We start from the raw sequence: 26,682 nt of genomic DNA on the forward strand, positions 1-26,682 counted from the left end.
ATGCATAAAAAGCTTGCAGAGGTATTGTGCTCTTGACTTCATTATTGCAGACTTGGGAACCAGATTTCTCTGTGCAAAAAAAGGTCCAGGTCTATTTTTGCTTAAATCACAGCTGTTCGGACTGCATCCTCACAGCTTCAGCCACTAAGTTTAGCAGAAATACTACTTTCAGCCACCACTTTTCGTTAAGCTCTGACCGTCATAGGACCAGGGTCTGATTCTGCAGTCCACACATGCTTCAGTCTGTGGTTGTGGAGGAATAAAGACCGTTGGGGCTTGTGTGCACAGAAGAGGTTTTGCGTTGTGGTAGACTGAACAATATCCATGTAAAAATACCTGTCCGTATGATGCATGGTCTTCATGCAGAGGAGGTCGTTCATTACTGTGGCTTGCTATTCCTGATAACAGTCTGTAACTTCATCTCAAAATGTTTTGTTTTAGGAATGATTGTATGATTATGGCTGTGCTGCTGGCTATTTTAGTGCATTTTCTAGCTGCTTGCTTTTGCAGTTTACTCCGGCCGTGCATGCAGTTTTCTCATTGCATACATGGATCATTTTGATGATCGGAAGTGAACTTTTTTACCTTTAGTTTTAATAGGTACAAGCTCTAGCAAAGCATTTTTATTAGTGTGAATCTCAGCAAACTGAGTTGCCTGAAGTAGAATCCTGATGCTGTAAAATCCATCAATGTGAAACTGTGCAAACAGTGTAACAGCAAAAAGCAGATTGCAAGTGGAAGCCTATACAAGGCACCACTTTTCAAGAAGGTACCAAAAACATTTACTTCTGTTTTATTTTAAAAAAGCTTCATGTAACAACTTCAATAAGCAATTAAACTGAGAGATCTGCAGAGAGTATAAATGAAATCTTACACTTTGGAAGCACTCTGGGGACTCAACACTGCAAGGCAAAGCTGCCTTCTCCTTCGTTATCAAATAAGCAGTTATGCTCTTCCCACTGTGCAGACATTAGGAGGTACCTGCACATCCTTTCTGATGGAAAACAGGAGCACCTGTCTTGTGAGATTTTTTTCTTAGCCTTTATCAATAGGTAGTTTCTGCAGTTCGCTTACAATTGTACAAGTGTTCTCCACTGTAAGCTCTGAATGACGAAGTGCCAATAAAATAACTCCTGGCTACACCAGCCTGACTGCAGCTGCTCCCAGAAACATGCCCTGGGAGCACTCCACTGTTTGTTTTGTTTTGTTTGTTTTTTAAAAATCTGTGCATCTAAAAAAAAAAGATGTTGACCCAGACTGTCTCCACTTCAAAACATGAGACATCAAACTCTGTCCTCCAGGATCTCTGTGAGCAGAAGCTTCCCTTTAAGATTTTTGAGAAACTAGGAGGAAAAGTAGAAGATGATTTATCTTCACATTCCCCAAGATACCCCAGGGGCCCCAAGATTGGACTTTGTTACCGAACAAACTGAAGAATTAATTGCTGGTTGTTGATCTGCTCATCTTGGAGAGAATATATATGAAGCATCCAGGCAATACTAGTACCCACTTGCTGTGCATAAAGCATTTCAAATGTAGTAAAGAAAGATCAAAAGAGGAAATAAACAGCCTTTCTGGGAGAAGATAAAGTAGACATGATGAGGACAAGTATGTGCAGAAATGCTCTGATACACTGATGTAAAATAGGATAGCTAAAGGCACACAGTTTTCAGGACTGTGAAGTAAAAACCCCACGCTTTGTGACCAAAAGGGGGAGTGGATGGGACACACAAATCTTTACTTGGATGAGAAGCCTATGTAAAATGTTTGGGTTTTTTTTTTCTGTAGCAGAGATAGAGGCTTCTGCGGCGATAATATATGGCACTCCTAGAAGAAACGCCCATTAGTGCTGCTGCTTGCTCTGTTCACTCTTCTTAACGCATTTCCCTAAAGTTGCATCTGCTTTGAAATATAACTCTGGTTCTCTAGTTTCTGGATCAGAAACACCAATTTTCCATAAAAACTTCCAGACATGTTTCTTTCTATGTAACTGTAAAAGTGGCAGCTGTGTCACTGCTGAGGCTTTTGGGCCTCCTAACCCAAAGGAGACTAGCAGCTTGTTGGCGCTACCATGGTGTCTGAGTGCTTGTGGAGGCAGTTAGACAAAGCAAGATGAGCCTAGATTTTATTTTTTTAAATGGATTGGAGTGTCCTGTCGTTCAAGACCAACACTGAACAGGTTGCACTGTGTATTTATATGGTGGCATTAATGTTACTTTTTTTCAGAAATGTAATGTGCAACTTTGCAAGAATTAGCAGGAAAATTCACTTCAATTCAGGAAAATAACACTTCAGTGCTGTTCAAAAATAATCATGGAAATATGTAGGAAACAGCATGTGTAGATCAGCATTTTGACAATGCTGGTAGGCTGCAGAACTGGAATGACCACATAAAAGCTCTATCTGGTGCTTTCAGAAATTCATAGAACTTGCAAAACCATGCAAAAATGCAGCAAATGGCTTGTCTTAAGGAGTTGGTATAATGTTTTATTTGCAGGAACTACAAGATGCAGGAAAATGTATTTGCCATGCTGAAATTCTTCCACAGCTGGCATGCAGTGATCTTTAACCAGTTCACACTACTCTCTGTATCCTAGAAAAAAAACAGCATGGATTAGAAAGAAGAAAAACAGATCTCCAGAACTGACTGCTCGTTCTCAGTGGCCTGTTCATGCAGCTGCAGGCAGCGAGGAGGGGAACAGCAGCCAAATTGGCTGGGCTGCCTGTGGCTGGGTTACAAAATGGGAGCCATCCGCTGGCAGTGGGTTCAGAACACGCAGCAGCTGTGCCAGGGTGCCCATTCTGCAGCGCAGAACGGGTGTGCGAGGCGCTCTGCTTGAAAGCACATCCCAAGGCAGGCGAGCCTTCAGCAGCACAGAGCATAAATGAGTCTGGAGATTCAGGCCACTCTTCCAAAGATCCTGTGTATAAGTCTGTACGAAGCATAACCATCTCTTGTGTGCCTGTAAGAGGATGTTGTGATAGGGAATTGCTGAATTAAAGATGTGGGAGTGCAATAACCTGATAGAGTTAACTACTTGCTTACAGATAGAGAATTGGAGCCCCTCTGAAGCACCTGCTCCCTGCATTTATAAAGCGCGTGTTTCTTGTAGCAAAAATGAGTGTTAAGAGGCTGCTGGTGTGTGGTCAACAGTGTCCTTTATTATTTAACTCTTTTACAGAACCAGATTTAACTTGTGAAGAAGATGACGTTACAAAGGCTGGAGGGAGCCAGGATCTGTGTGTTTCTAATCCTCAGGTATGAAAAAGACACCCTGTCATCTTAAACTTTTACTAGAGCTTTCATGAAGCTTCTTTTCTACTTTTAGTGGTTAATAGGTAATCTACTAAAGGTTTACTACAGTCAGTATTTTCAGCAACGGAATGCCTTTACATTTTACTTTCTGGTGTTTTACAAAGATGGTTAATATCCCAAAGCAGTCAGAAGCAGTAACAAAAGGCTGCTCCTCTGTGGTACAGTTTTCAAACCAAGCAGACGGTCTGACCATTAAGAGAAATGGGAACATAATTTCTGTGTTTATGAACTGCGATAACTAAACACTCTGCCTAATAAAAATTTTCCTGCTAATTCTAACAAACACTTCTTTAAAGGTTAATTAAAACTTCAAATGCAGTTTTATGACTCAGACTTAAAACTCAAGCTATATTCCCTGCAGACAGCAAAATGGTATCATTTAAATGTGGAGGACTACTTCAAACATGGGTCCTTAAGGTTTCTTGAAGCAGAACAGCCCTAGGTAACTGCGAGTGACTTACTGAATAAAAATAACTGATGCTCTGATCTGTCAGGACTCTGACACACAACAGCTGTAAATAGGGCTGTTGACTTCAATGGGTATACTCCTGTATTTAAATTTCAGCTCAAGCGCTGTGGTGGGCAAAGCCAGAGCACTGAACCCTGCTGTAGCCTCTAATATATATATTTTTTACTACTGTCACAAAGCAACATCTATTTTCTGATTTCAGGTCGATCATTTGGCAAGTAAGACATCTGAACTTAATATGTCAGAGAGCAGGACAAGAAGTGGAAAGGTCTTTCAAACCAGCACTGTTAGTAGCATTTTTTTCTCTACTTCTTTCTATTTCTGTTTTATTTTAAGCCTTCTTCTGTTCCAAACAGTGAATAAAGCTCTAAGCTTTAAGATATTTCATATTGACAGAATCAAATTCTTATCACTTCTAAAATTCCCATTAAATTCAATACATTTGGATTCTTAGTGTCAAAAAAATTTATGTTCCAAAGAGTTAAAAACTGACTGTTGATGTAGTTAACACAGGTTGAGAAAGATTCATTAGGATTGATTTGTATTTTCTTGGGAATGCATTTAGCTAAATTCCCGGCTGGCTTAATCCATTGTTGATAGGAGCGTGTGCCTGCAGAGATCCCCAGCCCAGCGTACCATATGCCAAAATCCTAACTTCAGCTTTTATGACTCATTCATACCAAGAAAAATCTGTTATTTCTTTGATTAATCACATTGCAGCAGCTAAGTCTTGTAGTAGGTGCTACTTGCGGGGAGCCAAATTCCTCCAGCCTTGCACAGGTAGAGCAGAAGTTGTCCAGGGTGGAATCTGGCCTTTGGGGATGGCACTGGGTGTCCCCTCTGTCTGCTGCTGCCGTCACCAAACGAGTGTGGTAGCCTCAGCTTTGTGAGGCTCGCTGGGGGCCTTCACAAGACCTTGACATCTCCCCTACCTGTGAATGTTTGAGGTTACTGGTAGGTTCTTCTCAGAAGCAGCTGTGGGGTGAATAATACCATACTAGTAAACAAGAACGTGCTCTTGATTTACAGTCAGGAGGGGAAGTTGTGTGTCAGGGCCATGGGAAATTGTACTGTTCCTGTCCCTGCTCGTGGAGGCTCTTCGTTAATTTTTAGTGCAGTAGTTGTGTGAAGATTTATAATGTGCAGCTCAATTGTTGCCGGTAGTTTTTGCCTTAAGCCAAGACTTGCCTTATTTCTGTAAGGGCTGGTAGAAATCGAGCTTGGGAGCATGCAAAATTAATTCCTTGGCAATGTTCTAAAGAAGTCATGAAGAGAAAATTGTGTCTTAAAAATATGTATGAAAGCTTCATGTGAAAAGGGCTATCAGTGCTTGCAACAAATTCATGAAGAGAAGATGTTAAATTCAGAATATAGAACTAGCAGATTCAGTCTTTTTGTAAAGTACTGCTTACCACAGAATAGAATTCTTTTACTTGCAACCCCAGGGTCCTATGCAGTATTTTTTGTTGTTCACTGTCATGGAGAGAAAAAAACCCAACAAAACGTTCTGTATGCTCGCTATCACCGTATCTTTCTGTTTTAAAAAGGTTTTGTTAGCGAAGTTAATACTAGAATTTAAACAAAGTGCAGTTGCTTTAAATAATCAAAAGAACAGCAGATCTGAAGGCGAAACGGTCATCTTTTGACACATGTGCAAGTCAGGAGTAATTGGATTAGACTCGGTCAGGCAAGCCCGCAGGGTGCTGAGCACCCTCTCCCATTGATACGGAGTGCTCCGCTGCGGTGCAGAGCGCTCCGTACCAACCAGCTGCGCTGGCTCCCACCTGCTCGCTGAACCCGACTGCAGGAGCGTCACCTCTGTGGCAAGGAACAGCCTCCCTGCCCTTCCCTGGAAGCCGTGACCCGCGGCAGGTCCTGCCGTTACAGCGTCAATATCCCAGCCTGCTCCGGCACGGCAGGATGCTCTGTTCTACCCCAAAACGGTGCCCAGACGTTACCCAGGCTTAGCACCTCCAGGTGGGAGTGCAGCAGGCCGTGGGCCGTGCCGTGCGGCAGCCTGTAACACAAGGTTTATTTTCCCTTGGCAGGTTCATCAGTTTGAACTCTCATCGAGCCAAGATATGCTGCCGAAGAGGAGGAAGATCAGTGAGCCGAAGGAGCAGTTTTAGATGCCAGTCTCCCTGCCGTTTGTTCAGAGTTCACACCACTTCCAGTTTGTTGTTTACTGTGAACGTTCATAGTTAAATGTCGTTTAGGGATCTGTTCTGTTCTATTTGTGGTCAAAACGGAGAGTTGTAGGGAGAGAAAATCCGTCAAGAAGCCCAGCTCTAGAAATCAGAACTTATTTTCTGTAGGTGGCCGTACCCCATTGGGAAGGACAGAAGGAACCCGAGTACCGACGTAACCGAGGAGCTGTCTGGGGCCGGTGACTTGGCGGCTTCACTCCCTGCTTGCACTGTGCTTACATCCTGACGGTGCTTCCGCGCCTGTTCCTTACCCGCAGCACAAGGCTTCCCCAGTGACTCGGGGCTTAGCCAAGGGCGTCCTTGCCCAGGGCCTGTCCTGGGGGCACGAAGCCCCTTGCGCCGGGGGTGAGTTCAGAGCTTCACGCAGCAGGGCACCGTGGTCCGTGAGGGCGATGCTACGTTTTGTGGAGTTACTATTGGGACAGTTGGGGGGGGTTGGATCTTTGCGTTTCTTCCAGACTGAAGGCACTGGACTCGAGTGAACAAGCAGTGTGCACGCCTTCAGTTATCCATTTCATGCCAAAATGCTGGAATAAAACACAGTATTAATCTGTGGCAGGCGTCTGTGGTGAGGGTGGGTGGTTCTCTGGAGACCCCTGTGTGTGCTCAAGTGGTTCCTTGCTGAGGTTGGCCATGGTGCCATTTTTTTAAAAAACTAAATTTTTTCCTGCGCTGTACATGGAGCGAGGCTGTTTCCGTGTGGGGAAGAGCCGCTGCCGTCCGCGGGTGGGAACTGCTGAACGTTTCATGATGTTATTTCACCTTTTTAATTAAGAATGTCTTTGTGGTTCCTCAGTCAAAGCGGCCTTAGGCTGGTTGTGGGGGGCTGCCCGGGGGCGTCACGGCAGAACCGGGCCGGGGCTCGGGGCCGCTCCTGCCGCGGGCTGGGGGAAAAGGGGGAGGGGGCGATCCGGCGGCTCTGCCCCGGGGCGCCCCGGGAGCGGGGCAGCCCCGCCCCCCCCCTCCGCCCCAGGAGGGGGGGGGGAAGCCCCACCCCCACCCCGCAGCCCGGCCGCTGCCCGCGCCCATTGGCGCTGCCGGCCGCGCGGGCTCCCATTTGCCGGTACCGGAGCGCGGGGAGCCGCCCCGGCCGCCGCAGGAAGCTGCTCCGCGGGCCCGGCCCTGCGGCTGCGGGAGGAGCTGCCGGGCGCGGCGGGGTCGGGGCGGCGGCGGGGCTGCGAGTCTCGGGCCTGGCACCCCCTGCGGGGAGGGGGCCCCCGTGTCCGCCCCCCCCGCCGTGTCCGCGTCCCGGCCGCCTCCCGCGCTGCCTCCGCACGTTTCGCAGGGAAAAAGTTGCGGGATCGCGCTGCTGCCGCGTGGGGCAGGGGGTTCGGGGTCGGCAGCGACCCCCGACGTGCAGCTCGTTCCCCCCCCCCCGTGAGCAGGTGAGTGCGGGGGGGGCCGCGCGGGAGCCGGCCGCGCCAAAGGGGTCCCCGGGGTGGGGGGGCCCTGCGGTGCCTCAGGTCTCCCCCCTCTCCCGGACCTGCAGCATCACCCCGAGCGCGTCGCGGGGGCCGGCCGGGCGCTGCTGTCGGGGGCTCGTGTGCCGCCGTCCCGGGAGGGGCGAGCTGCAGATCCCCGGGCGGGAGGGGGGAGTGTCCCTTGGCCTCGGCCGTGCCCCCTGAGCCGGGGGGGCAGGGGCAGGGGCTGGGGTTCGCACTGCCATCGCCGGTCGCGCTTCGGAGCGGGGCAGACCTCGGCTCTCTGTGCCCAGCCGGAGCGGGAGATGACGACGCTGACGCACCGGGGACGGCGCCCTGAGGTGGGAAGGAACTCGGAAAAGAAACCAGACAGCGAGGAAGATGCGGCCGCAGACAGAGACCTGCCTGATGGTGACCCTGACGACTCCAAAGACATCCGCCTGACGCTCATGGAGGAGGTGCTGCTCCTGGGGCTGAAGGACAAGGAGGTAAGGCAGGCGCAGGCATCCCTGGCGGCTGCGTGTGCAGCGGTGGCAGTGCTGCCTTCGTGTACTCGGAGGCGAGGTTCTCGGTGAGCACCAGAAGGGACCGTGTGAGTTCCTCAGAATCCTTTTCAACGAAGCCGCCCCCCCACTTAGTGCAAACCGCCTTCACCTGTAGCTCAGACTGAGCTGCGGAGGTTGCTTGTGCGAGCGGTGCCCTGCGGTGTTGTGCGGCTGCTGCTTGCAGGGCGCAGGTGGGCTCGTGCTTTGCTGGCGTCAGAGATGCGCGGTAAAAGGAGCCTGGCTTTGTGCACCAGGCGGCACATGTCCCTGTCCCTCGCCCCAGTGCACCCTCCTAGCCAGAACCCTCAGCTGAAACACAGGGCCGCTCTGAACGCGGCTCCCGCTTTGTTAAAAATCGATGTGAAGAACAGCAGGGGCGGGTTTTGAGAGAAGAGGCGCAGCGCGAGCGCTGGGCCAGATGGGGGGCAAAGGCAGGTGCGGGATGGGTCTGAACGCAGCAGTGGCAAAGGCGGCGGGAGCCACGTCTCTGTTGTGGGGCTGGCGATTTCCTCAGCTGGGCGGAACGGTGGTGCCCAGCTCCGGGGCTGAGGGACCGGGGCTGAGTGGGAATCTCTTGGCTGAGTGCCCGTCTCGCCCCTGAGTGCCGGTTGAATGGCTTCCCTTGGCAGCAGCGGATGAGCTTCGCAGCCAGGGATGTTCAGGGGGTTGCTTTCTGTGGGAGGGCGACCCTGGGCAGATGGAATTATTTTGTGCTTATCAGTCGGTAGGAACTCGTTTCTCAGCTCTGCCTGGAATGAGCTGTGGGGAAAGGAGAAGACACCTTGCGCTGAGTCCTCTGAGCTGCTTGGCTCCTACCTGCTGTGTCGGCACGCCTTGTCTTTAGCGCCTGTGTCATCTTGATCTCTTTGGGGGAATCTGTTGCTTCTATTCCTGTCAAGCAGATGGGGAAATGGAGACTGGGGGAAGCTAACCAGTTGCCCAAGGTGCTTCTTGCCATGATAATGGCAGAGGAGAGCCTTAAACGCAGGTTTTTTAGCTCCAGGAGCGCTCTTCCTGTAAGCTTGTCTCCCACCCAGAAGAAAGGAGACGCTGTGGTTGTCGGAGCCGCAGCAGATGGGCCACCGTCCCATCATCTGTTTCTCTGGGTTGAAATTAAGCCCCTGTGAGGTGCTGGAATGTTTTTTGCCTTGGGCCCTGCTACTGCTGGGTTAACCTGAGCGGGTGCCTTGCTCCCACGTAGACCTGCTCGGGCCAAGGCTTCTGACGTGGACCTGGCTCGCAGGTCCAGCAGGAGGGAGCTGCTGGCTGTGTGGGTGACAGAGACTTGTAGCTGTCCTGTTTAGCGAGCCCACGTCAGACCCAGGGCTCGCTGAGCCGAGTAGGAAGTACCAGGAAAGCAGGGCTACAACGAGAACATCGCACACGTAATTTCACAGCAAATATTTGAGAGCAGCCTAGGAGCCGTGGCACGGTCTGCTTTCTTTCTGGGCGACATGCAGCATTCTTGGCTGGGTTAATGTGTTGCTGGGAATGTCCTTCAGCCACCAGGAAGTTAGGAGAGCACAATAGAGACCTAAAAAGCTTATCACGCTTTACCCCCCCACTCTCCCATCCTGTCCTTCCACATTCCTCCATCGAAAGGAAGACCAGAGGCAGCAGTAGCCAGGATGTGAGCTGGGCTCCTAGGCACTGGGTTTTCCCAGCTTTGTTGTTCACTCATGGTTTGATGATGGGAGAAAAACAGTACAATTTTAGCCAAATCCAGTGAGCTCACAGTGTTATTTCATTATTTTAAGTACCAGTCTGTAGGGTAAGCTGGCAGTGCACCAGCTTGGCATTGGTAACCGGTCAGATTCCAGAAGCTGAAAGTAACCCAAGAACTTTTGACTTGTTTGATTCCAGACCTCTCAAAATTTTCTAGGGGTAATGTGCCTGTAACGTGTCTGCCAGCCCCGTGAATTGAAACTTTCGGTCACCTCCACACTTTTCTGGAGAACTTGTTCCTAAAGGGCGCGTACAAAAAACGGCGTGTCTGCCCTGGACAGAAATCAGCAGGGCAGAGATGAAAGGTTGCTTTGTCTTCCCTCACAAGGAAATGAAGAAAGCAAATAAAGATTTTAATTTCTTTCATGGTTCTGTGTGCTATGCAAGCTGAGCAACCCGGTGTCCAGATGCACTGTGTAAACAGACACGCTGGGGACAAGAGTTTACCCATACGGACTGTAAAAATTTGCATGTAGGAGGGCTGTGTGTCCTCGGCGTGTTTTCCCTAGGAAGGGGGCTTGTTAGGCTGCTTTGTCTGCAGTTTCCTGGTAGCTTTTAGACCTGTCTCTTCTCTCCTCCCCTCCCCCTCCAGGGAGAAAGAGCAGTGAAAAGGGAGTTACGATCAAGGGCGTTACAAATGGGCCGTAGCGTTTCTGGTGTGTCGGTGTCCCCCTGCAAATAAGCACGTTGTGACTTTGCATCCTACTCTGGCTCACCCTTCCCGCGGGCCCGACCCAAACGCCAGCGCCTGCCCCATTCCCAGCCCCGCTGCCTGCCTGGAGGAGCCTGTCCCGCCGCCCTGCCTGCCCTCCACTTGCCCTGAAATCCAAGGACTGCCACCCAGTGCCACAATGCAGCAGTCATCGGGCCGGAACAACCGGGCTTTGTTCTCATCGGGGGATAAAAGATGAGTGGAAGAATGGAACAGAGAGGTCGCCTAGGCTGGCCCAGGCTTCAAACCAGGATCAGCTCTCCTCTGAGAAGCATCAGTTGAATGTTCTTAAACCGCAAGGCACAGAGACTGCCCTTCCCTGCCCCTCCCTCCATGGGCAAAGCGTTCCTGGGCTTCCTGCTGTTAAGCCCACTGTTCCTTATCCGAGTCACGGCACCAGAAATTGTTATAAATTGAGACCACAACGGATCATAATCCAATTAAAATTTTATTAATTATAGCAAGTAGAATATGAGCAAAAACAGCGCTGGACGGCAGGGGAGTCTGCGCTCCACCAACTGCCGTACTGAGCAGTTCAAACAGTCCCTTTTTATACATCTTTACTTCTGTGTTCATGAAGTAGTGGAGGTATTGACCCTTCACTCATATATCCTTATGTGGGGTTGTCTGTCTTGTTTCTGTAAGTTCCTGGACATCTGGCGGTTATCTTATCTTTTGTTGCCTAATCTTTACATTAGGCTTAACATAAATCTTAATAAACAATAACCTAGTCCATAGTTTCTCACACTGCTCCGGACAGTTACTTCTTCCTGGTGCCAGCCTCAGTCTCTCTGGCTACAGTTTTAGCCCTGGACTCCTGTCCCATGCACAGTGGAAGTGGGAACTGGCCATTCCCTCCCTTTTTGCTGCTGCCTTTTATGCGTCTGACCCCCTTTATCCTGTTCTCCCTCCATCTTTTCCCTGGAGCGAAAACCCCAGTGCAGTTGCAGGTTCCTCCTGGGCCATATTTTCTGGAGCTTTGCACCTGCTTGTGGCTTTGCCGAATGCCGTTAACGATTTTGGAGCTTGTGCTTCTCGGGTGAGCACCCCGTCCCATGGCAGGCTCACTGAGCAGGGCTTGGGGCCAGGTGTGGAACGTGCCAAGTCAGTGGTGGCCCCAGCGCTGCCCCCATGGTGGGACCTGGACTGCAGCACCCCAGCCCCAAGGTGCCCGCTCTGGGGGGAGCGGTGGGATGTATTGTCCCGTCCTTCATCCCTGACTGGAAATCTCTTCCCTTGCAGAAGTCTGTGGGCGGATTTGGGTGAGGGGTGTGCGATGAGGGTGGGGGGTGGGCGAGGGGCTGGGGCAGCTCTTGTGCCCTGTGGTGGGCACATGGGATGGTGCTGTGGGTAGCTGGGCACCAGACGAGCGATTTCTTCATGCAGTTAATTACTCTCAGGGCATGGCGTGGAGCTGATGGGGGCTTCCTTCAAGGAGAACAGATTTCTCCTCCCATTGCCCCCGGGCACGGCCAAAGCAGGTGCTGAGGCAGGGCAGAGCCGAGCTCCCGGTGCTGGTTGCTGGTCACAGCCCCACAGCAGCGGTGCCCTTTGGCCAGGGGCTTGCCAGGGGAAAGGGCCCCGCTCTGCTCGTTCTTGCTCAGACTTTTTTATGATCCAGGGCTGGGCGCAGCTGCCTGGGCAGCGCCGGGATGTGCCGGCTGGTGGTGGGTGCAGCGGGCAAGGCACAGCCAGAATTGCTCAATGTTTACACGGAGGTTTTGGGCAGGGAGGGGGTTAGTTGGGGCTGCCGGGCACTTCTCATCTGGTGGGGAAAGCCCTTCTGTCCTGGGAGACAGAGCTGTTAGTGGGAGCCAGGTGAGTTGGCCAGGCAGGCCAGGACACGTCGGGGGCTCGGCAGAGCTCCCCTTCCCATCTTTCTCCACCCCTTTCTGTCCATCCTCTCTCTCCCAGGGCTACACATCCTTCTGGAATGACTGCATCTCTTCAGGCCTGCGGGGCGGCATCCTCATCGAGCTGGCTCTGCGCGGCCGCATCTGCCTGGAGCCGCTCTCCATCAGGAAGAAGAGGCTGCTGGAGAGGAAGGTGAAGGTGCTGCAGGAGCTGGGCTGGGGGCCTGACAGGCTTCGCGGTTCCTTCTGCCCCAGCTGAGCCTGCTGGCTGCAGACTTTGCCAGAGCAGCGCTGCACACCGGGGCTGGTGCTGTTGCTTCGGGCAAGGAGCGGCAGGTCTGCGTCCACCTTACGCCATGTTTCCACTTCGTCCTTCCAGGTGCTCTTGAAGTCAGACACACCGACTGGTGACGTCCTGCTGGATGAGACCCTCCGACACATCAAGGCCACGGAGTCTGCAGAAACGGTGCAGACCTGGATAGAGCTGCTCACTGGTAGGGACAGTTGGGTGCCACCTCCCCAGCTCCCTCGGGGCCCATCCCTGCTACCTGTCCCCTCTCCATGGCTTGGCCATCCCCTTCCTTCCCTGGAGCCTGGCAGAATACTGACAGCTGGACAAGGGAAAGCTGAATGTGGAGGCAGAGAACGTTTTTCTGGGCCTTTTTTGTTGGGAGCTCGGGGTGCAAGACTTGTACCTTGCTCCCTGTTGCCTCTTTTTTTCATTCTGAATCTTCACCCAAGCCTGGGGTCCAAAGTCCAGGGTAAGAAGGGGCTTTCCAAAGGGATCTGCCCAGGGCTCCTGTGCCCTGCAGCTGCTGGGAGCTTTGCCAGTCTGAACTGATGGGGGAAGCGGGTCAGAGTCAGGCTCAGGGAAGGACTGAGGTTTCCTGCAGCAGGGACTGGTGTCTGTGCAAGCACCTGGCTGGAAGCAGCCTGGGTGCTGGTGCTGGGGGGCAAAGCTGTTGCCGCCCTGGTGTCGAACAGGGTCTCCTCTCCTGCAGGGGAGACCTGGAACCCCTTCAAGCTGCAGTACCAGCTGAGGAACGTGCGCGAGCGCATCGCCAAGGCGCTGGTGGAGAAGGGCATCCTCACCACGGAGAAGCAGAACTTCCTGCTCTTCGACATGACCACCCACCCCGTCAGCAACGCCACCGAGAAGCAGCGCTTGGTGAAGAAGCTCCAGGAGAGCATGCTGGAGCGGTGGGTGAATGACCCCAACCGCATGGACCGCAGGACTCTGGCTCTCTTGGTGCTGGCCCACTCCTCAGATGTGCTGGAGAACGTTTTCTCCAGCCTGGCAGATGACAAGTATGACGTGGCCATGAACAGGACCAAGGACCTCCTCGATATGGACCCTGAGGTGGAAGCTGCCAAAGCCAGGGGTGCAGAGATGATCTGGGCCGTCCTGGCAGCCTTCAATAAGTCCTAAAAAGCCCCCAACCCCCCCAGCCCCATGGGGGAGCCTTGACCCCTCAGCGGGAGGCCGGGAGTGATCTGGCATGGGCTTGCTGCAGCAGTGGGTGGGCTCAGCTTGGGGGGGCTGGGGGTTTCGCTCCCCCTGCCCCGGGCAGGGGTGAGAGGGTGAGCACCCAGCTGCGGGGGCAGGTCACGCTCCTCCCAAGGCTGGTGTCTCTGGGAGAGGCGGTGGCAGCTCTTCACCCCCCTTCCAGTGCTGCCCGCCGGTGGGGTCCTCCTTGGGCTGGTGTGGTGGTGGGAGGTGGCTGTGGGCCTGCGGGGGCCAAGCGGGGGCCAAGCGGGCAGAAATGGGGCTGCGGAGCCACCCGCGCTGCTGGTGCGTGGCCGTGGCCGTGGCTCCATCTTCCCCGCGTGGGTCTTGCCCTTGAGCAGCCCGGGATCCCCTGCGGGGCTGCTGGGGCCTTGGGGCTGGGAGCTGGGAGCAGGGGGTCTGGGCAGGGGGAGAGGGTGCTGGCCTGGGGCAGGAGGCTGGTTCAGGGGGTCCGGCAGCAGGGACCACCAGTGCGGACCACCTCAGGCACTGGCCCGGGGCCACCCAAAGCCCTGGGCACAGTTGCCATCGAGGAGCAGCTCGGCAGAGGCTGGGGAGCCATGTCCTGGGCTGACCCCCTGGGGCAGCCCCCCCACCGGCTGTGCCCCCTTGGGCTGAAGCCCCCCAGGCTGAGCCCCTGTTGCACACCTGCTCTTTCTAGCAAAAGGAAAAGTTTAACTGTGATTTTTTTTTTTTTTAAAAAAAAAACCCTCCCCGCCTTCCCCTGCCCCCAGCCTCCTGTAGTTCATGTAAATGCATTTCTCCAGCCGGAGCGTGTCCGACGTATTTAGATGTGTCCGAATAACGGGGGGCGGGAGGCGTCCCTGTCGCCCACCGATGCTGGTGGCCCTTGTGCCATGGATCTTGGGGGTGGTCTCAGCTGCTGCCCCGAGCCGGGGGTCTGCGGGCAGCGCCCTTTCCCGCCCGCCCCGGGGCCCATCCGCCCCCCACCCCGGTCCCACGCCTGCCGAGGGGACACTGCCGGGGGGTCCCCGAAGCCGGGTGTCGGGGCGCCACCCCCCGGGGCCGGTGCAGTGCGGGGCCCCGGCTCCAGCCCGGCAGCTCCGGGGTGGCCCCGCCCGCGGTGGGGCGCTCGAGGGGGGCGGGGCCGCCGAGCCCTTGCCCCGCCCCCGCGGTGCTGCCTCGATTCCCATTCGCCGGTGGCCGCTCCAGCCGGGGGGTGCTGCCCCGCCGCTCTCCCCGCCCACCCGCAGGTGTTGATTGGTCAGGTATGATGTCACGCGGCCGCCTCCCTATGCCCATTGGACACAGCTCCTGTCCGTCGGGCAGCTGAGACGTTGGGGGCGGCGGCGGCCATTTTGGAACAGAGCGCGGGGCTGCAGGGAGCGCGGGGTGCGGAGGGGCCGTGGATCCCCCCCCCCCTTCCCGCCATGGCAGCCCCGCTCGGTACCAGCGCCCGCGCGGAGGAGACTGGGCAGGAGAAACAGGTGCGGAACGCCGGGGCGGGCCCGGCCGGATCCCGTTGGCTCGTCTCTTCTGGCTGCCCTGCGGGCGGATTGGTTGTTTCTGGTGTCCGTCTGATAAATGTTGGCCTCTCATTAGCTGCGGGACTGGTGGGGGTTGGACTTCCGGCAGGGCCGGTGGAATAGCTCGGTCCCTGTGACGGCGTGGGGGGTGCGTGGGGGCCCGTGGGATGCCGGGGGCGGGGGGCGCTGGCAGAGAAGGCGGTTTGTGGGGAGGGGGGGAGCTGCCCGGGGGGCCCTGGCTGCCCCACTGCAGCGGGATGAGGCCTGGGGGGCCGCTGCCCACCGGCGTTGGCCTCGGCCCCCGGGTGCCCACCTCGGGCCCGCCCGCCCGCCGGCGCCGGGCCGCCCGCCTGGTGCCACAGCGCGGCATGGGCCGTGGTTCCGGGCGGCTCGGGCGGCTGCTGCGTCCCCGGGCCGTGGGCCCGGCCCCGCGTGGCTGCCGGGCTCGGGCAGAGCTGCCCCCGGCCGCCTCAGCGGGAGAAGCTTTTTCTGCTTCCCCGGGTTCGTGCAGCTCTTGTGGGTGGGCGCAGGAGGGAGGCGGCCGCGCTGCCTCTGGGGCTCCGAGGGCGGGTGGTGGGTGCTCTCCCGCGGTGAGGGGGGGGGGGGGTGTGCTGGGACGCGCTGCTGGGGGGGCCCCGCATCCGCTGGTGGGTGATGGCGATGCCGGCGTGGCGTTGGCTCCGCTGGCCGCTGTGGGAGCGGTGCCTGCCAGGTGGGCAAGCAGCGGGGTGCAGCAGCGCACCCCATGCAGTGCGTGGTGATGGGAGCCAGCGGCGCCTGCAGCTGGGCAGGGAGGAAGGAGGCTCGGTGATGCAGGACTGAAGAGAGCAGGCTGAAATGATGGAAGGGCCGTGGAGGGCCAAGCTTTGGCTCCTGCTGCCAAAGCCCCCCTCAACCTGTGTGATACGGGGGTGGTGGCACGCCTTGCTGTGCCGCAGGGCCAAGTGGCACATGCTGGCTGCAACTCTTATTCCTGGAGCTGTCATGGAGACAAGTAAGAAGAGCCGGGCTCCTTCGGGCCGTGCGTGGGCGAAGCCCTGCAGCATGCAGAAGCTGAAGATCGTGATGAGACTCTTGGCACCTTCCCCCGCCTTCGCTCCCCACTTCAATCCCCTAGGGACCCTCATGGATGGGGGCGTAAGGAGGAGCCTGCGCGGCTGAGGCTCCGAGTGGGATGTTCAGGGCCTGCGCTGCTGCTCCCAGCTCCAGTTGTCCCAGTTTTGACTGTCAGGAGCTGCCATTAACTCAGGTTTGCTTTGTCTTTTTGAGGCGCACCTGAGGAGCTGTTTCATGACAGCCTCTGCGCGCGCGGTCTCGCCGCCTCTGCAAAGAGCTGCTCCCCTGGGTCAGCGCCAGTGGAAGATCACATTGGAAACCTCTTGTCATGTTGGCAGTGCTTTCCAGCCTGGGGGCTCGTGGGCTGCAGCTTTGCCCTTGGCTGCCTAGGAAGGAAGGAAGGAAAGTCCTGGCAGTTGAACACGTGGGGGCACGTCTTCCCACCGCCAGGCTGAGCTTCAGTGCCTGGTACCTGGGGAGCCCGGGACTCCCATCCCACCCGCCTATGCACTGCACGATTGCCAGGTGCATCCTGCCAGCTTGTAGGTCCTGTCCGATGCTGAGGGCTTTCCCGGTTCACAGACGGGGCAGAGGCTCACAGCAGCAGCGTTCTGCCTTGCTTATTGCCAGGAGCTTGCCGTCTCTGTAGGCTGGGAGCAGTTCAGGGCCTCAGCACTGGGGAGAAGATGCACAAGGCATCCATTGGCTCACCTGGGCTGGCAGGGGCAGAGATGCCGCTGCCAAGTCTGCCAGCATCGTCCCTGATGGAAAGGGAACAGCAGTTAAGAACACCCCTTGCCAACATCCTGTGGAACAGCGACTCATGCTCACACAGTGGCTTGTCCCCAGGTGGCTGCTGGTGGAGGTGGCCAGTGTGATGTGTTCCTGTTGGAGCTGGGCTGGTGGGCAGCCACAACTGCCATATTGCAGGTGAGGCTCTGCAGGCCCTGCTGGAACCCTCACTCCTTCCTGCCCCAGACCAAAGCTCCTGTCCCCAGGCCTGCAGCCCTTCCCTGGAGGAGGGAGTGCACCTCCATAAAGGAGGCTGGTGGCTGGGGAGCAGATCCCAAGCCTGGGAACCCAGCCTCAGCATCGTTGCTCAGGTGATGCTTTTTCAGTAGCTGTGTTGGGAGTAGGCCTTAGGGCTCCTGCAGAGGGGCCAGGTGGCAACCAGGGCCTGGCACCTCCTGTTGCAATCAGTCCCAGGCTTCAAGCAGGCTAGGTGGCATCTGGGGACATCCTGAAACTCCTGTGGCTGTGAACCGGTGCCAAAGTGCTGCTTTGCTGCCTGTGCCAGTTGTCATTCCCAATAAACTGGTTCTGGAGCAGAAGGGTTTCTTCTGTCTCAGCTGTACTGCAACAGGGTGCAGCAAGGCTGAACCCTCCCAGCGCTGCTGTAGCCCATTGTGCTGGGCAGCTCTGGACTGACATCTGTTGATGCTGGTCTCACCTGTCGCTGCTCAGGGGAAGGCACTTGTCCAGCAGCAGTTTGTGATGATGTTTTAAGCGCAGTTGGCAAAGCCTAACGTCAGCGCAAGTGCCTGCAGTGGCTGTCATCTGGGGAAGAGGCAGAGAGAGAGTCTGCCTGTTTCTATGGGTGCTGGACGTGAAAGCTGTTTCTGATGGGGAAGGTGTTCATAATCTCTGAGTGTGTCCAGGTTTCCTAGGGAACCACAGCTTGCTCAGCAAGGATGGACTGTTGAATATTGTGTTACGGCATCACAGGTGTGTCTCTTTCTGTGGGGCTGAAGGGTTTTCCACCCCGCTTTTTGTTTTTTAGGACACACAAGAGAAGGAAACTGTCACTCCTGAGAAAGCAGAAGAGGCAAAACTGAAGGCCAAATACCCCAACCTAGGCCAGAAGCCTGGAGGCTCCGACTTCCTCATGAAGAGACTGCAGAAGGGGGTACTTACTTCTCAGCCATGGCTTGTCTGCATTCTCTCCTCCCTCAATGGCACAGGCAGCCAAGCTCCAACCAGGCCAGAGAAATCACACCAAAATTCCCCAGGCCAAAAAGTCAGAACCCGTGGGCCAGGCTCCTTTCAGTGCCTGTGCTTGGACGTGGTGCCCAGTGGGCACAAGCCCAAAGCAAGGCTGCTGTGGCCAAGCAAGAAGGCCTTGGCCATGCTCAGAGCCCAAAAGCGGCTGCCCCTTGGGTGGTTTTGCTCTGCGTACCTCCCCCACCAGATGTTCCCACTGGGGGAACCTGGGGTCTAGAGGTGAAACAAGTGCATAAACCTCCTGCCTGTTGCTGTGCTCCCTGGGGTTCAATGGGCCACTGAGATGCTGTGGGTCTGAGTTTTTCTCTTTGATCTGCACTTTGCGTGGGTTCTGGGCTGGTGCAAGGGGCATGGAGAATGCCAGTGAGTCGGCTGGCTGTGTCTCCATTGCTGGTACCTGTGTAAAAAGCCAGCCCTCTGACTGTGCTCCCTGGAAAATGTAATTAAATCCCTCTCCAGGAGCCATCTATAGCTGCTTGGGTTTTTGCTGCTGTCTCTCCTCCTTGCAGAGGCTGGCACAGAAAACAAATCCGTTCTGAGCTGTTGGCAGCCAGTGGCTGCATGCCTTCCCCAGCTCTGAACACACGGTGTCTCCGTGTCACGCTGCTGTCACGCTGCGTCGGGTTTGGCTCTGCTGTGTGGCTTCCCTTTCAGCTTGCACTGACAGCTGTCTGCTCTGCCTGAGCAGCCACCCTGTGCGTTCGCTCTCACCGTTGACATGATCACCGGGACTGTTGTTTGATGTAATGGCTCCTAAAGCCAAGCACAGAAAGGAGGGTTTTGTTTAATGGCTTGGTATTGAAGTGGTGAAGGACTTTTTGTCAGGACTGGGCTCGCTGGGGCCCGCTGGCACATCGGGGTGGAACGGGATGCTTCAGAGCTCCTTGTGCCCAGCACAGCCCTGTCTGTAGCACTGGCACAAGCTCTGTGCTGGTGTTCAGCCTCTCCTGCGCAGCCGGAGGGTGTGAAGCAGCACCATGAAGGAGCACAGAGTCCCATGGTGATGTGTGTGATACAGGAACAAAATGCCCTTCAAACCCCAGGCTGGTGGTGCTGTGCAGCAGGGAGGTGTCCTCCAGCCACGCCTTCGCAGGCATTTCTCTGAGTTCTGTTGGGAGCCTGGGCAGTGCAGGGGGAGAAAATCCTGCCTCTGGCACAACCAGGTCATCTGTTCACCAAATGGGAATAAACCGTACCAGCAGATGTCCCCTGGCTTGGCCCACTCTCTGCCTGGAGGTGCCTGCTGGTGTGGCTGTGCCTGCCTTTGGCTGTCAGGGGGTTCCTGGACAGGGATCGATTCCCTGTCACGCCGAGTGTGGTGCAGGGGCAGAGCAGGACATGCCTGGTCTTTCACCGCTTGGCGTGGCGCTTGCTGGGTAAAGTTCACTGGCTACAAACGCCCCAAGTGGGTCAAAAGTCAAAAAATGCACCCTGGTGTCTTTAGTCAGGCAGCTGCTGCGGGGCAGAGCTTCCAGCTGGGGTGGGTGTGAGTCACTGGGGTTTGTGGGTGGCTGCTAAAGGCCTTTTGAATTGGACCAGGCTCCCTTGCTTGGATTTTTCCCTTGCGTGATGTTTCTGTGACCTGGTTTTGAGCAACCCCAGCAGCTCCTTAAAGGATCTTATTTGTGGCCAGGTGTCTCTGTCTCTGCTATGTCCCCACACTCCTGCAAATCGAAGTGACCCAAACTCTTTTCCCTCTTCCAGCAAAAATACTTTGATTCTGGTGACTACAACATGGCCAAGGCAAAGATGAAGAACAAGCAGTTGCCAAGTGCAGGGCCAGACAAGAACCTGGTGACAGGAGACCACATCCCCACACCGCAGGACCTCCCGCAGAGAAAATCCTCACTTGTAACCAGCAAGCTGGCAGGGTAGCCTGCACTCGCAGGCTGGGTTTTTTCCTATTTTATTTTTTTTTCTTTTGGCTAAATGGATTGAACTTCACTGTACCATAGGGATGGGAGCACAAGAATCCACGTAGTTATTTGAGTATTTACAGCAAACACACACCAGAACTGAGAAGGCGAACGAGCGGTTTCAGTAGCCTGGGATGCACAGGCAGATTTGGTTGGGCTGTTCCTTTCAGCAAGTCAGTTTTCTGCCTTAATATTCATGCTGTTTAAAACCATCCTTGCTTGCAGAGCCACTGAAGCACTGCCTCCTTGCTGGGAGAGTCGAGCAGCCCTGGGAGAAGCAGGGACGTGCTCTGAGGAGTCGCTGTTTGCTTGGCACCGAGTAGGAGGGGAGAGCTCAGAGCTGTAGCATGTGAATGCTTTTCAGGCATCTGGTGTTGGCAGAGGAAGAACCAGCTGGGCAAAAGGTGTGATTCATGATCTGGAAGTTAAGTGTGTGCATTAGAGCTTCAAAGTGGAGAAATTAGCTGATAGGCAAAAAAAAAATTACGGGCTGTGTTGCTGGGCTGAACTGCCTGGGATCTGTCCCCTGCTTGCACAAGGCTGAGCTCCCAGGAGGGGACAGTGTGGCTGACGGCTGTGGGAGAGGGCCTGGTCATTGTTTGAAACGGTCCCCGTGGCTTGGAGCTGTGGTGGGGTGTTTGCTGTTTCAGATGTAGAGCCCCACCACAGCCGCATCTGAGTGTGGCTGTGATGGAGGGGTGCAGCGTGGGGCTCACAGCTGCCCCAGAGGGTTTGGGGGCAGTTTCTGTCTCCGTGGTCAGTTCTGGCCAGCGAGGCGGTCTGCCTTGCCAAGGGTGAGAGGCGGCTCCTCTCCCAGCTGCCGGGCAGGCAGCAGAGATGCTGAGCTGAATCCCACCAGCAGCAGGGTGCTTGGGGCAGAGGAGCGCGTGGCCAAGCCACAGGCAGCCCCTGTCTGGTCACAGGCAGCCCCCGCCTGGCGCTTGCAGAGCAGGGGCCGGCGTAGCTGGTGAGACGGATGTGAGCTGATGGAGCTGATCTCTGGAGGGAGAGAGGCAGGACTGGGAATGACCAGCCTGGAAGGGGGAAAAAGGCATCAGAGACAGAGAACATGGAGAGAGGAACAGAAGCAAACCTGTGTTGACGGTCTCAGGCACCCCAAGCTTGGATTTCTTTCTTTTTTCTGTTTTTTGTTTTGTTTTGTTGTTTTTTTTTTTCTTCTTCTTGCCTGTTCTTTGTTCCAGGCCTGGAAGAGAAAACAAACAAAACCTGGAAAACAAAGCAAAAATCCCCCCCCAAAGGTTGGCAAGATGGCTGCAGCCTGCAGAATGAGGTGTGCACTTGGTGCATAGACTGTCTGCTCCTCACGCAAAGTGGCCTCCCGTCCTGTGCAGTGGAAGGTCTCGGCATGCCTGTGCCGGGGCAGTAGTAAACCTGCCCAATTTAAGCCCAGTTTTGAAGGCATATGGGCAAAAGGAAGTTGAGTGGATGGTGGGGTTTTGTGGGTTTTTTTGTTGGTTTTGGGTCTTTTTTTTTGGTTGTGGTTTGCTTTTTTTTTTTTTTTTTTTTTTTTAGGGATTCCCATCGGGTCAGGAGAAACCAAGGCAGGGAGGCAATGGGTGATGCTCTGCATGGGCATGGCTTTCGCTGTGTGTTTTCGGCTGGCTGATTCAGGCTTTCCTGAGGACCTGTTTCACCCGTCATGCTTTCCTGCGGGAGTGAGGAATGCAGTGTTGTTTCCCAGGAGAGTGTTTGCCATGGGTGTGCTCAAATGCTTGTGTCTGCCTTCAGGTGGCTTGGAGCAAGCCAGCCACAGCTCCACTCGTCAGGGCACTGTGGCCACAGAGGACAGTTTTCTCTTTGTGGAGTGGGCAAGGAGCGTAGCGGGGCTGGGGGCTGCCCAGTTGTCGCCAGGGTCTGTGCTTTGGTCTCTGTTATCTTCCCAGACCCTGCGTGACCTGGCTGGGGCGATGCTGTCAATGGCTGTGCAACCTCCTTGGATGTTCTGCTGTCTGTTCCAGCCATGTTGTAAATAGATATGAATCACATATATAAATATTTATATAATTTTTTACATGTTCATTTCTCCTCTCTTCTAGAGTGCTATGCTTGCTTTTTGTTTTGTTTAAAAAAAAAAAAAAAAAAAGAAAAAAAAAAAAGAAATGCAGTGAAGAATTCAAAGGGGCGTTGCAGCCTGGGAGCTGCGCCTGTGCTGAGTGGGGGCAGAGGGAGGGGACAGCTCTCAAACTACGTCTTTCCCCAGTTTTCCGGAAATGCTAGGCGTGCTTGTGCAGCAGGGGGAAGTGATTGTGATGACAGGATGAGAACCAGTAAGAGCAAGTCCGTACAAGGGTAGTAGCCGTGGAGTGGGGTTATTTCCATTCCACCCCCAGAGCCAGGCAGACAGCGAGAGTGTGGTGATGCTGTTCTGCCCCACTGCCTCCCTACCTCTCACAGGAGGGGGTGCATTGGGAACTGCCCTGGATCTTGGAGGCATTTACATCCTTATCCTCTGCTGCTCATAAAATACTACCACCAGGATGAGCTGGGAGGTGCTTGATGCCCCCCAGGGTTGTTGGACTGAGCCAGCAGGAGGAAAAACATGTCTAGCACCAACTATCAGGGTGTCTGAGGGACTTGTGTGGCTCAAGCAAGTGTGTCAAAGTACAGCCGTGGGGTGGTGTGGAGCACAGAGGGTGAGCTCACGGGTTTTATTGAGGCGGGGAAGGCAGGTGTGGCAGTACTGCACCCTGTGGGGGTGGGCAGCGGGTGAGAGGGGGCATATGGAGAGACCCTAATGGGTTTTCGCAAAATTGGTGAAGGTTCCTGCCTTTTTTTCCTCTTCCTCCTTCGGGGCTTGTTTCAGTGTGGTACCCCTCTCTGTGTGCTGTGCAGGGGCTGTGGAGTTGGGGGTGGGGTGGGGGGCTGTCCCCCAGCAGTGGAGCCATGGGATGTGCATGGGGCTCACCCCCAGCTACAGGGTGTAGCGAGGGCTGTCCCCAGCACTGGGCTGTGCAGGGAGCCAAGCCCTGGCAGAAGGGCTCTGGGCTCTTCATAGGGCTGTCCCCTGCCTGTGGGGTATGTGGTGGGCTGTCCCACAGCTATGGGGCCCTGGGGTGTATGTAGGGCTCGGGTGTGCATGGGGCAGGCAGGTGGAGGGGGTATATGGGGGTCATGGGGTATATCGGATGTGTGTGGGCTGGGGGGGGACATGGGCTCTATCCTGTTGGGCAGCCACAGGGGCCAAGTGGGGCCAGTAGCCACCTTAGCTCACAGCTGAGAGACTTGAGGCGGGGAGCATGGGGGAGAGATGGTTTTTATCCTCCTGCCTTTGAAACAAATGCCCAGTGCCCTCCACGCTGTGGGGCAGGAGCTCCTGGTGCCCTCCCAGGGGTCAGGGCAGCCCCACAGTGGCTCCCTCTGTCCCATTGGCAGCCATCCCGGGGGCTGTAGCTCCAGAATTTTCAGCCTTGATGTCACACGTTTCCTTTCTAGAGTTCAACAGCCCTGCTGATGGTGTCACCGGGGTGAGCTGCCGTTCAGACAAACACACTGACCCTCCCTGGGGCTGCCTGTAGCCTCAGCGCTGCATCTTCCCTCCCCCCCCCCTGCCCCACAACTGGCCGTTTCACAGCCCGTCAAGCCCATCCCACAGCAAGGCCGAGGCCACATGTTTGCACAGGGACGTGCTGTTCCAGCCTGGTGCCAAGTATGTGCCGGTGTTTGTTTGTGCTTTAAAGCTTGGCACTGCTGGGGAAATATGTGCTGGGCGCTGCCCCAAGCTGCCGGAGCAAGCCGAGCTCGCCTCTGTTATTGCTCCCTGAGCCAAGAATTCTCTTCCTGACAAGGACGCATTCCTTGGGGCCATGGGAAGGATTTTGAGGGGGCTGGGTTTTGTCTCACTGGACCCCAGTGCAACTCAGTCATGCTCTCGCCCTGAATTGTGGGGGTGGCAGCTGGGGTGAGGGGGTGAAGGGACACCCAGGGTGGATGCATGTCCCTGTTTCTTGCATGATCTGGGGCACGAACGCTTTGGGGTACTGTGCTCACCACAGCTTCCTCCTTTGTTGGTCCCAGCGGTGCATGGTGATGCTCACGTAGGTGACAGAGGCTTGGGTTTGCTAGAGCTTCTGTCCCCAAAAATGCTGATCAGAGAGGGACTGCTTCACAGTGGCAGCTCCCCATGTCCTTGTTGCCTCCTTGGAGCAGAAAGACCCATTTGAGGAGCTGTGCTGGCATTCTCTCACATCTGGCATTTTATCCCCCTATCTGGGGTTCTTCCCACCCTCCTAAATCCCAGGGCATCAGGATCGCCTGCCCTTGAGACCCTACTGTTGGGGTGGCTGGGAGCTTCCTGGGTCCCTTTTGCAGGGCTGTTAGGGGTTCAGCAGCGAGCCCACCCACCTGCATCAGGAAGGAAAACCAGAGCCCACCTCTCCCCTCCCCCCCGCTGTGGCCCCTGGTGCAGCGTCTCTTGTCACGTCTCAGTTCAGTGACATCGTGTTACTTTGGCCGGGTGACTTGGGGCTGGTGACAGCTTCCCAGGTGGGGGGCCAGGGCTCTGCTGCCCTGGGCATTTCATTTGCCTTTGGGCAGAGCAGCGGTGCAGAGAGGCCCGGCAGGTGTCTCTGATGTTGCTGGCCTGGCCACCTGCGTGCCCTCGGTGCCTGCAGGGAAACCCTTTCCTGGTTTCAGGGGGGGTAATCAGGGGCGTGATTTCTGGTGGCCCCAACCCCCACTTTCCAGTGTCTTGGGTCTGGTTAGGCACAAAGAAGCTCTGAGGCTGGAGCAGGTTGGGCCGCACTGGTGCTTGGCTCCGCAGGCAGAAATGCAGCTGCTTTGCCCCTGTGGCGCTCTGAGCCTTTCCGAGAGGCAGGGATGGAGCAGAGCGTGGGCCCTGGGACACAGCCCCAGCAAGGTGTGCGGCAAAAGGGTGAGACCTCCTTTCCTTCCTCACTGCCTCATGGTAAAACTGTGGCATTTGCCTTTCCAGGGAGTGTCTGATGCACCTGCATTGCCACAGATCCCTGTGGCTTCTTCCCCAGCCAAATTTTGCCCAAACTGGAGCAGATTTTGAAGGTGTCGGGGCTTGGTTCCAGGGGGTGAAGGAGGGGCCTGTGGCCTGGAAAGACCAGAATTGAGAGCTGGTGCCCCAACAATGCCAAGACTGGCAAAAGTGCCCCTGGAGTGCCCCAGGCAATTGGTGCTTGTGGAGCAGGCCTGGCCTCCCCAGGCACCGAGTAGCCCTTTCACAACTCACCTGCAGCCAAGTCCTGCCACAGCCTCGACGGGACAGGGTGCTGCCCTGCTTTGTTACGCCACAGCCCTGACGGAGCCTGTGGCTGCAAGGAAGTTTCAAGTAGTGCAAGAGATGTGAGGCAACCCACTGATGACTAGAAGAAACAGGGCAGTTCCCCACGAACATCCTGCTAAGCAAGCTGAAGTCAGAGAGGGCTTTAACCAGACAGGCCCAGGTGAAATTCTGAGTGGGTGGGAAGCCGCATAAAATCACAGAATAGTTTGGGTCGGAAGGGAACATTAAAAGGTCGTCTAGTCCAACCCCCTGCAGGGAGCAGGGACATCTTCAACAAGATCAGGTTGCTCAGAGCCCTGTCCAACCTGGCCTTGAATGTTTCCAGGCATGGGGCATCTACCACCTCTCTGGGCAACCTGCTCCAATGCTTCAATACCCTCGTTGTAGAAAATTTCTTCTAGTCTAGATCTTTCAGCTTAAGTGTCTTTTAGTTTAAAACCATTACCCCTTGTCCTATTGCAACAGGCCCTACTAAAAAGTCTGTCTCCGTCTTTCTTACAAGCCCCCTTTAACTACTGAAATGACACAGTAAGATCCCCTCGGAGTTTTCTCTTCTCCAGGCTGAAAACCCCCAACTCTCTCAGCCCGTCCTCAGAGGTGCTCCACCCCTCTGATCATTTTTGTGGGCCTCCTCTGGGCCCGCTCCAACAGGTCCATGACCTCCCTGTGCTAAGGGCTCCAGAATTGGACACATTACTGCAGAGGGGGGCTGTCTCACCAGAGCACATCAGACTCCACACTTCCAAACAGCTCCTTTGGTGTACACCAAGGGCATCCTGGCTCCTTCCATGTGCCAAGGCTGCAGTCCTGCTGGCCACATGCTTGCAGCCTTGCTGGGGATGCTCTGTGTTGCACAAAGCGGGAAGAAAACGGGCTGAGTCAGGGGAGGGACATGCAGCCCCTTGGAAAATGGTGCGGGCTGCGAGGCCGGTGCCCGGGGGCGCCTGCTTTGCCGGGGGGAGTTGGGGCACTGCAGCACCCCGTGGTGATGGGGTGGGAGGGGGTGGCACGCCTGGCTCTGACCGGGCTGGGAGGCACAAGCAGGGCAGACACAAGGCACCGAGCAGGGCCAGGCCGGGGGAGGCGGCGTGTGCAGCGGGGCCGGGGGTGCCCGGTGTGGGGCCGCAGGAGGCCCGGCGGGGTGACGCCTCTCCGCGGGGGCGGCGGGGGCTCTTTCGCCCTTTTTCACCCCAAA

The 26,682-nt window shown here is 55.6% G+C and overlaps 3 protein-coding genes and 1 long non-coding RNA gene across 7 annotated transcripts in view; 3 read left to right on the forward strand and 1 right to left on the reverse strand.

Moving 5' to 3' along the window:
• Window positions 1-10,049, forward strand: part of HORMAD1 (HORMA domain containing 1) — a 24,112-nt gene extending 14,063 nt beyond the window's left edge. For 3 of the 4 annotated variants that reach the window (XM_080369049.1, XM_080369046.1, XM_080369047.1), the window contains 5 exons: window positions 3,183-3,259; window positions 3,988-4,071; window positions 5,834-7,377; window positions 7,707-7,901; window positions 9,822-10,049. In XM_080369049.1, coding sequence (XP_080225175.1) covers window positions 3,183-3,259; window positions 3,988-4,071; window positions 5,834-5,914 — 242 coding nt within the window. In that variant the 3' untranslated portion in view covers window positions 5,915-7,377; window positions 7,707-7,901; window positions 9,822-10,049. The remainder of the gene's footprint in view (window positions 1-3,182; window positions 3,260-3,987; window positions 4,072-5,833; window positions 7,378-7,706; window positions 7,902-9,821) is intronic. The other variant, XM_080369048.1, reaches the window with a different exon arrangement.
• GOLPH3L (golgi phosphoprotein 3 like) lies at window positions 7,719-14,905 on the forward strand (the record flags this gene model as incomplete). Its single annotated transcript, XM_080369036.1, has 4 exons — window positions 7,719-7,901; window positions 12,310-12,441; window positions 12,628-12,742; window positions 13,250-14,905. 4 exons carry the CDS (start codon window positions 7,719-7,721, stop codon window positions 13,675-13,677), a joined length of 858 nt encoding a protein of 285 aa, XP_080225162.1. The 3' UTR covers window positions 13,678-14,905.
• A 163-nt stretch (window positions 14,906-15,068) lies between these two features.
• Window positions 15,069-22,255, forward strand: ENSA (endosulfine alpha). Its single transcript, XM_080369064.1, has 3 exons — window positions 15,069-15,203; window positions 18,079-18,204; window positions 20,004-22,255. The coding sequence occupies exons 1-3, from the start codon at window positions 15,147-15,149 to the stop codon at window positions 20,172-20,174; spliced, it is 354 nt and encodes a 117-aa protein (XP_080225190.1). The 5' UTR covers window positions 15,069-15,146; the 3' UTR covers window positions 20,175-22,255.
• Window positions 20,204-26,674, reverse strand: LOC308055281. The gene is made up of 2 exons (XR_013924498.1): window positions 26,206-26,674; window positions 20,204-24,372 (listed from the first exon to the last, which is right to left on the reverse strand). It is a non-coding gene; the product is annotated as an uncharacterized lncRNA (long non-coding RNA).
• Between the last annotated feature and the right edge of the window lie 8 nt (window positions 26,675-26,682).

Source organism: Falco punctatus, assembly GCF_963210335.1.
Source record: "Falco punctatus genome assembly, chromosome: 18".
In the NCBI taxonomy this organism is placed as follows: Eukaryota; Metazoa; Chordata; class Aves; order Falconiformes; family Falconidae; genus Falco; species Falco punctatus.